The sequence below is a fragment of the Tachysurus fulvidraco genome, chromosome 7, assembly GCF_022655615.1.
Source record: "Tachysurus fulvidraco isolate hzauxx_2018 chromosome 7, HZAU_PFXX_2.0, whole genome shotgun sequence".
NCBI lineage: Eukaryota > Metazoa > Chordata > Actinopteri > Siluriformes > Bagridae > Tachysurus > Tachysurus fulvidraco.
In genome coordinates, this window is record NC_062524.1 from 24,787,995 (window position 1) to 24,797,994 (window position 10,000).

The following is a 10,000-nucleotide window of genomic DNA, read 5'->3' on the forward strand; positions in this document are numbered from 1 at the left end:
AGACAGAAAAAAAGATCTTTCTAACCCTAAAGCACCTTGGGCCCAAGGTTGGAGTCTAAACGTGCAGTCTAGTAGCTACAGAGAGAGAAAACCTGACACAGTTACACCACTGAAGAGAAGAAAATTAAAACTGTTTATTGTTTTTGTCTCCGTTTCAGTCTATAGATCCAGGCCAGCAGTTCACATGGGAGCACTCGAACCTGGAGGTGAACAAAGCCAAGAACCGATATGCCAATGTCATCGCCTACGACCACTCCAGAGTGCTGCTCTCCTCCATCGACGGTACATGTTTGATTCATTTCATTTCAAGTGTGCAGAGATGTAGACCTCATGTAGATTTTATTATGGTTGAAGTGAAATAAAATATTTCCCAAACACGTAACATACATTACTTGTCACATTAAACTTCTGTGTCGAGAAACTCCACACTGAGCAGATTCTGACAGGAATCTAACAACGAAACCGACTTAAGGTCTCAATAGATATCAATTCCGTCTTTATTTAGCACGACACTGACTGCATTAGGTCTCCGAGGGAGTCTGATCACCCACATATCAGCTTCCGTCACATCGGAGGCCTCTTCACGGCATCCCACAACCCGGCACAGCACACAAACTCTGTTTCTTCTCACTGAGCTCTCCAAAATTGATTTCCCTTTGATGGGACACACATATTTGTGGAACTGATGCGTTGCACGCTAACATCTGGAGTTGAGAGCTTTCGCCTCTCAGTGTTTGCTTTGATTCGAAAACTTGTACACGCGAGAGTTAGCCAGAGCTTCTGGCTGACGTCGATTGGCTTCGAGCTGCCTGTGATTCAGTACGCAGAGGGCAGAACAAAATAAACACAGTAGGAAAGAAATCTGTGTTGCAATCAGGAAATTTTCAAATGGCAGGCGCAGTAGGAACCAGTCTGAAGTTTTGCAGCTCGCCCTCGAGGACCCCCTGCCAAGCTCCATCTTTGTTCTGTTCCGGCGTTTCGGCGTCATCTGAGGCTGCAATCACAGACTGTGGAGTTCTGATTACCTGGATCAGGTGTGGCAGGGGATGGAGCACAACAGAATGGTGGTTTACCGACCCTGAGCAACAGACCTGAGCAGGATTTTAATGCATGTTCTTTGCTTTTTTATGCTCCATCTCTCTGCCTTAATGGGGTACAGTTAAACTGAGCAGACCTGACATCAACGCTCTGCTTTTGAGCCAGGGAAAAGATTTCCTTTGGGCCCTACATGTACTTTAGATTAACATGCGATCCGTATCTGTATAGCGAGCAGGACAGTCTCACTCCTGATGCTTATTGATGCTTCTTAATGTATGTGTTCTGTGTAGAATTTAATGGGATATTATTTCTCTTACACAATAATTACCCAACTACCCAGACTGTCTGAGAGGTTTTGATATGATGACTTCCTAAAACAGTCACTTTTTTTAGTGTATGTATAACTATCAGAAATCCAGTCCTAGACCAGAAAACAGTTCATAAAGAGGGAAAGCAAAAGAGAGAGAGAGAGACAGAAAGATAGAGAAAGAGTCAGACAGACTCTGGATAGAGAGAGGGATAGAAAGAGAGAGATGCAGAGAAAGAGAGAGAGAGAGAGAGAGCGCTATAGACACCTACAGACAGAGAGAGACAGAGAGAGAGAGAGAGAGAGAGAGAGAGAGAGAGAGAGAGAGAGAGAAAGAGGAGAGTGCTACCGGACACCATACAGAGAGGAAGAGGGACGAGGAGAGAGAGCGAGGGGAGAGAGAGAGAGAGAGTGAGAGGAGGAGGAGGGAGAGGGGAGGAGGGAGAGGAGGAGAGGAGAGGGAGAGAGAGCTACAGACACCTAACAGACAGAGAGGGAGGATGAGAGCGAGAGAGGAGAGAGAGAGAGAGAGAGCTTACAGACACCTTTACAGAACGACGAAAGGCGAGAGAGAGAGGAGAGAGAGAGAGAGGGAGAGAGGAGACGAGAGAGAGAGCTACAGACACCGACAGCCAGCAAAAGAGGAGAGAAGAGAGAGAGGAGAGAGAAGATTGAGAGAGAGAGGAGAGAGGGAGGAGAGAGAGAGAGAGAGAGAGAGCTACAGACACCTACAGACAGAGAAGCGAGAGGACTTTTTTTTTGACTTTTTAAAAACCTTATTTATAGGTTAATATTATGTGGTCAGAGTGACCCAATAAATAGTTAAAATGTAAATACTTCATTAAATCTCGTTGATAGGAGAGAAGGTTAAGTGCAGCTAAATAGATAAAAATATGAATAAATATAAATACGAATAAAATAACAGAAAAGTATCAGATAGAACATGTGCAAAATTGGAGCTCTCAGCATGAAAGATAAACACAACCCCAGTGCTTTTCGTGGCACCAGATTTTTTAAAAACACTGCAAATTGTAGTGTTTTCTTATAGAGAGAGAGAGGAGAGAGGAGAGAGAGAGAGAGGAGGAGAGAGAGAGAGAGAGAGAAGAAGAGAGGAGAGGAGAGAGAGAAGGCCGCCCGAGAGAGGAGCGGAGCCAAAGACACCTACGCCTTAAAGACAGCGAAAGAAGGAGGAGAGATTAAAGAGAGAGAGACCAATGAGTAGCCTGAGAGAAAGTTGAGAGTGAGAGCGACGGGAGAGAGAGAGAAGAGGAAAGCAGGAGAGACATTAACGAGGGAGAGCGGACCGGCAAAGACCAAGAGAGAGAGAGAGAGAAAAAGAGAGAGAGAGACGAGACAATAAAGAGGAAGGAGCACGAGAGTGAGAGAGGCGAAAGAGGAGAGAGGAGGAGAGAGAGAGGAGAGTTTCGGGGTAGAGGGCAGAGAGAGAGAGAACGAGAGAGAAGTGGAGAAGAGCGGGAGATGAGAGGGAGACCCGAGAGAAGAGAGGCGACGGCAGAGAGAGCGAGGGAAGGACGAGAGGAGAGAGAAGGAGAGAGGAGAGATGGAGAGGAGAGAGAGAGGAGACGGGGTACGAGAGAGAGGAGAGGAGAGTTAAAGATGAGAGAGGAGAGAGAGTGAGAGAGAGGCAGAGAGAGATGAGAGGAGAGAGAGGAGAGAGAGTGAGGAGAGGAGAGAGGAGAGAGAAGAAGAGGAGGAGAAGAAAGAGAAAGAGGAGAAGAGAGAGAGAGAGAGTTACAGACACCTACAGAGAGAGAGAGAGAGAGAGAGAGAGAGAGCTACAGACACCTACAGACAGTGAAAGAGAGAGAGAGAGACCTACAGAGAGAGAGAGAGAGAGAGAGAGAGAGAGAGAGAGAGAGAGAGAGAGAGAGAGACATACAGAGAGTGAGAGAGAGAGAGAGAGAGAGAGAGAGAGAGAGAGAGAGAGAGAGAGAGAGAGAGAGAGAGAGAGAGAGAGAATGGATGTGTAGTTGACCAGTCCGTGTCTTATGTACAGACCTCCTGGCTGCAGCTCCTCTCTATTGACTAGACATTTATGAGGTATCTGGCTGATGTCTAACACACAGCTATAATATACCACACTGCTGTAGCGTCGAACACGACTCCTGGGAGCTGGGATGAGTTTTTACACTCTGATCAGCATTATATTTCTCTATAACATGTTGCACCTGAATTCTGGCTCAGAAGGACTTGATCAATTCTGTCTAACAGCGACTCCGACAGTGGATCAAATCACAGGTTTATATCAAGGCACTCCGACTAATTCTGTATCGTTTCTATGGTAACAACTACTACAGGACTGAGTACCAGTCATCACGCTTTACTATAGTGATCAGTTTTTAACATAACAATAAGGAATTTGTGTAGCAGCTACAACATGAGTGAGAACAGGAACATCGACGCTCCGCAGCAATATACACAGATTTTTTTAAAAGTATGCGGTTTTATTCTTTAATTAATAAATCATTTGAATCAGTGGGAAGATGCTTCAGTTTCCAGCATGACATTCATCAGTACTTTGCAGAAGCAATAATCCGCATTCAAGCAACTTCATTCCTATTAGCTGCATTTTAAAACAATATATATTCAGAATTTTTCCAATATTACCTGATTTTTTTTTCTTGTGCGGTAGATTTTAACAAAGCATTTGAGCTATAGAAAACGTTGCTGACCTGTTTTACTCAATCAGCTTGTCTCTGTTTTTTAAAAACATGAATATGCTGCATTCTTGAAAAACATTCACTTCTCCATAAAGAAGAAAAACTGATCATGCTCATTTAGGCTGTTAGTTTATTATTATTATTATTATTATTATTATTATTATTATTATTATTATTATTATTATTATTATTATGATTATTATTATTATGATTATTATTATTGTTGTTGTTGTTGTTATTATTGTTGTTGTTGTTGTTGTTTTAATAATAACAACAGCATTAATAATAATAATAATAATAATAATAATAATGATTATGAAAAAAATCATAATTAAACAAATATTAAATAATATAATGTAAAATAGTTAAAATATTTTTTTAATAATATAAAATAATAATAATAATAATAATAATAATAATTATTATTATTATTATTATTATTATTATTATTATTATTATTATTATTATACTAAATTCCTCAGCAGTAGAGAAAACAAACAGGGTTTTATTTACTTATTTATTTGTTTGTTTGTTTGTTTATTTCATTTCTGCTCTCAAACCAAGTCTAATGAAACATCAGCCAACTCAAATGCATTAAATGTTGCCTTTATAAATAAGAGAAAGTATTATTTATTGATAGAGTGATAGAATGTTTAATCATAATATAGTCAAAGGGTTAATGGTTCTTTGTACTGAAGTCTGGATTAATAAGGATTTGAAGTCGTGAGTCAATGTTTTCTTTATTAAAGCAGGTTTAAACTCTTTATATCGGCTTTAAAACGATTCATTTAACCTCTTAAACAAATACAGTGTGGTCTGTCGAGGTAGCTGGAGTGAGTTCTGTGTGTGTTTGTCTGAGTGTGAGAGAAACAGCAGAGATGCTAGTAGTAAATTAGCTCAGGTTCGTAATTCGTGAGCTTTAAAGGACGATGCGTGGAATTGTGCTTGCTTTATTTCATGGAAAATATGACCCAAGATTCTAAAATCACTCCAAAATGCCTTCATTTCTTTCTATAATTACAAAAATGACGCAACAGACATTTGGATATCTGGAAGAAACTCAGACGACTAACTAACGCTTTAAAGCTTTCACTTTCTGCTGTAATCAAATCATTCATTTGTACTGAGAGTTCCAAATAAAAACCACCGATCGAATTAAATCGGCACGAGACACAAGGAAACAGACAAGGAAAAACAAACATTTGCAATTATTTATTTCTTTTTTCTTTCAAACTTTGTCCACATGTAATGGAAAAATATGAAATCAAATCAAATCAAAAACAAATTTAGACTCCAGTCGTCCATAATTCGCATACTTGAGCTTAATCAAGATAAGCTTCGATAGGGGTTTAACCTTACCAAGAGATGGAATATGTATTTAATTTCATCAACCACTGTGGGAATAGAATTTATTATAAAAGCTGAAGTTTGGCTCAGACTTTCTTATACACTTATTATACGATTTTTTTTAAGCAAATCCTGACTGACATGACAGGCAGTTCAGTTTTGCCCCTTACACCTTCGCACTGCTAATTTATGCTAAACGTCCTTTTTTTTTTTCCGTTTTTTTTTTTTTTTTGTTCCAATGTTTTATTACAGTTCGGAAAAGAGAAAGCGAGAGAAACGCGAGCTTAATTGTCTTTATCCATTGTCCGTAATCCTGAGCAGACAGCCAAACCGCTCGAATGAAGAGAGGAGGATTAGAATAAAACGAGTAGCAGGAATAGAGAGAAAGCTCAGAAAGCTTATATGCCTTTTTTTTTTTATACGGCTGAATAATTTACCTGAGAGAGAGATTGATGGAGAGAGAGAGAGAGAGAGAGAGAGAGAGAGAGAGAGAGAGAGAGAGAGAGAGAGAGAGAGAGCGGGGGAGTCCTGGAAGCGAAGGCTGTAGACAGATGAGCTTTATCTCGCTGCAGCATGTGTTTCACGAAGCTTTGGGCCTCCAGTCCTCCAGCATCGACTAGCTGTCAACCTTGTGGAAAAGACCACACGGTTTTCATTTAGAGAGATCAAGCGAAAGGTGAAGGGGAAAAAAAAAAAGCTCTCGCTCTTCTCTTTTCCCTCTAACCATCACTTACTTCCATTTGCTTATTAAATATTTTAGTGAGAAGTGTGTGAAAAAATTTTAGCACCTTTAAACAGATTATTTTACTCCAAACAATGAACCGGCGCATGTACGGATGCCCAGACTGAAAACTCTGATTAGCAGCGGCGTGTTACAGGCAGTGCAGTTAGAGGAAAAGATACAGTAGAAAAGGGAATGGAAGATGGATTATGCGAATTTGGCACTGGTTTAGCTGCCCTGCCACCCCGGGTGGGTTTATAAAAACATGCAGTTTGAAGCTCAGCCAAAAAAAAAAAATTCGCTCGGCATTAAACGCTCACTCTGCATTATCGTGACGTGGTACAGGCATCGCGGCAGGAAGCCGTCCATCTCCGAGCAGATTCGCCTTGACGGACGCCAGGAACCGAAACCGAAGAGTTTAATGTCACGATCACTCACTCGTACAATCACTCACTCGCTCACACACATCGAGAGAGTCTCATCAACACATCAAATACACAACACATATAAACATCCTCAAACACAATTCATTAACTCATTCATTCATTAATTTTTTACCGTTTATCCGAACTTCTCGGGTCACGGGGATCCTGTGCCCTGGATCTCAGGCGTCATCGGGCATCGAGGCAGGATACACCCTGGACGGAGTGCCAACCCATCGCAGGGCACACACACACACTCTCATTCACTCACACACTACGGACAATTTTCCAGAGATGCCAATCAACCTACCATGCATGTCTTTCGGACCGGGGGAGGAAACCGGAGTACCCGGAGGAAACCCCCGAGGCACGGGGAGAACATGCAAACTCCACACACACAAGGTGGAGGCGTTAATCGAACCCCCAACCTTGGAGGTGTGAGGCGAACGTGCTAACCACTAAGCCACCGTGCCCCCTCATTAACTCATGTTACACACAATTCTATGATGGAAGGTCTCGATACAGTGATATTTAGTATATACAGTTTTTTAGAAAGGAGTCTCCAGTGTCAGGGGTTTGTAACATTCAGAAGTAAAGCTGCACTTTTCCGTTTCTCCCTGACGTTGAAAGCAGAAAGTTTAGTCTTATTGATTACATGAGGGAGAGAAAAAAAGTTAGTGGTGAGGGAATGAAATATCTAAGACAGTTTTACATGTACCTTTAAATGGATAAAAACTAAATCGCACGCATAGATTTAATTAAATGTTCCAATTTGTCATTTAATTAGCACTCGCTCATTCACTGGCCTCGACTCGCCGTTTTAAAGCCAACAATCAGGAGATTAACGGACTCCAGAAGGAACACTGATTGTCTGACCTTAACAATTGGCATAGAAATGTAAACCTGAATGAATCACAATTCAATTCCAGTGCTAATCCTGCTAAACTTCGCCAGCCAGCTAACCCCATCTTTCCCATGCAGGCATTCCAGGGAGTGACTACATCAACGCCAACTACATTGACGGGTACAGAAAGCAGAACGCGTACATCGCCACTCAGGGCTCGCTGCCCGAGACCTTCGGAGAATTCTGGAGGATGATCTGGGAGCAGCGCAGTGCTAACATCGTAATGATGACCAAGCTGGAGGAGCGCTCAAGGGTAAGTCAGGTTAACATGGAAAGTTCACGGGAGTCCGAAAACTCTGTGCTGCATTTCTAACTGATTTGCTGACCTCCGTTTTGATTCTGATTTGCTGACCTCCTTTGGTTTACCTGCATTGTTATAAGTCTACCATAATTTAACAGCTTGCTAACTGTTGCTTTTACATTAGCAGTTTCTGCTGTCAAAGTTAGCAAAACTTTTAAGATGAGTCATGATAACTAGATAAAATTGTACTGTGGTGTTCGAACAGACTAAACATTATACAGTAGTAACCTTAAAGTTCTTGGTGTTTACCTATAAGACATAAGCTTATAGCCTGATTAGCTTTCCATGCTATGCTAAGCGTATTACTAATTATAGTCATGGGAATGTTTTATTCCTTTATTTTTCATTTACTTTCATATCTGAGGGAAAAGTTGATATTCCTGATATTTTTGTGTTGTTTTTCGGACACGGCACGTTTAAATCATCCATATAAATGATTATCTGGACACATGTTCATGCTAGCTAGCTAAACCTGTATCCTCAGTCTTCCTCAGTATTCCCAATCTTCCCAGACGTTTTCGGGATTCCCGATGATCAACAGGCACCTTGTTTTATTATTAGTCACCGTGAGGCTTGTACTCACCACTCCAAGACTCTGAGAGTCTGAGCCTCTCATTTTGGCGAAGCAGCAACCATACTGTAATGGAACAATGTTTTATTGGGCACTTGCTGGGATACAACAGTGTGTAATCATAATAAAGCCTGGGCCATAATGTGATTGGAAAAAAATGCAGTTAGCTTGGTAATTATAGCGTCTGTCAGGCTAAGAAAAAGCGCTGTCTGCTTTAGTGCCTCTGCCAGTTTCTGCTCCGTTGCGAAATAAGGAGTCAGCAGAAAACGGAACGAGGGGCCTGATGTCACTGGTGTCCTTTTGTTCAGTGTTTCCTTTCAAATCATCTTCCTGTGCCAAATGACTGCGTCTGAAAGATTTCCCCTGACTACACAATTACTTTCACAGCAAATCTGTAACTTAAACATTGTTTTAACTGAATTCTGAGGTAATCCTGCCTGATTGGAGCATATATTAGGCTGAACTCTTTTCAAACTCTGAGCTAATCCTGTGTTTTCGTAATGTGGATTTGGCGAGTGACCGAGCATTAGCTGACCTGTTGTTGTACTAAAGATCTAAACTCCAAGCTAACTCAAAGTACCCGAACGTCGTCCCTCTAACACACACGTAAACAAATGCCCTGTGTGTTTACAGGTGAAGTGTGACCAGTACTGGCCCAACAGGGGGTCAGAAACATACGGCCTGATCCAGGTGACGCTGCTGGACACAGTGGAACTGGCCACCTACTGCGTCAGGACCTTCGCACTGTATAAAGTAAGCCAACAGCGACATGTAAAATAATCAACCCTGAAACATCAAGCTGGACTGAGATACACTAAAACACACCAGGCCACGCCCACATGTTCACTTATACACCAACATTCTCTTTACAATAATACACTGACACACACCAGGCCACGCCCACATGTTCACTTATACACCAACATTCTCTTTACAATAATACACTGACACACACCAGGCCATGCCCACATATTCACTTATACACCAACATTCTCTGTACAATAATACACTGACACACACCAGGCCACGCCCACATGTTCACTTAAACACCAACATTCTCTGTACAATAATACACCGACACACACCAGGCCACGCCCACATATTCACTTAAACACCAACATTCTCTGTACAATAATACACTGACACACACCAGGCCACGCCCACATGTTCACTTAAACACCAACATTCTCTTTACAATAATACACCGACACACACCAGGCCACGCCCACATATTCACTTATACACTAACATTCTCTTTACAATAATACACTGACACACACCAGGCCACGCCCACATGTTCACTTATACACTAACATTCTCTTTACAATAATACACCGACACACACCAGGCCACGCCCACATGTTCACTTAAACACCAACATTCTCTTTACAATAATACACCGACACACACCAGGCCACGCCCACATGTTCACTTATACACTAACATTCTCTTTACAATAATACACCGACACACACCAGGCCACGCCCACATGTTCACTTAAACACCAACATTCTCTTTACAATAATACACCGACACACACCAGGCCACGCCCACATATTCACTTAAACACTAACATTCTCTTTACAATAATACACCGACACACACCAGGCCACGCCCACATGTTCACTTATACACCCACATTCTCTTTACAATAATACACTGACACACACCAGGCCACGCCCACATATTCACTTAAACACTAACATAA

General features: G+C 41.6%; 1 protein-coding gene across 8 annotated transcripts in view; it reads left to right on the forward strand.

Moving 5' to 3' along the window:
* The window catches only part of LOC113653934 (receptor-type tyrosine-protein phosphatase delta-like), a 96,194-nt gene that overhangs the window by 66,735 nt on the left and 19,459 nt on the right, over positions 1 to 10,000 (forward strand). For all 8 annotated transcript variants that reach the window (XM_047816421.1, XM_047816417.1, XM_047816414.1 and 5 more), the window contains 3 exons: positions 159 to 282; positions 7,498 to 7,673; positions 8,926 to 9,045. In XM_047816421.1, coding sequence (XP_047672377.1) covers positions 159 to 282; positions 7,498 to 7,673; positions 8,926 to 9,045 — 420 coding nt within the window. The remainder of the gene's footprint in view (positions 1 to 158; positions 283 to 7,497; positions 7,674 to 8,925; positions 9,046 to 10,000) is intronic.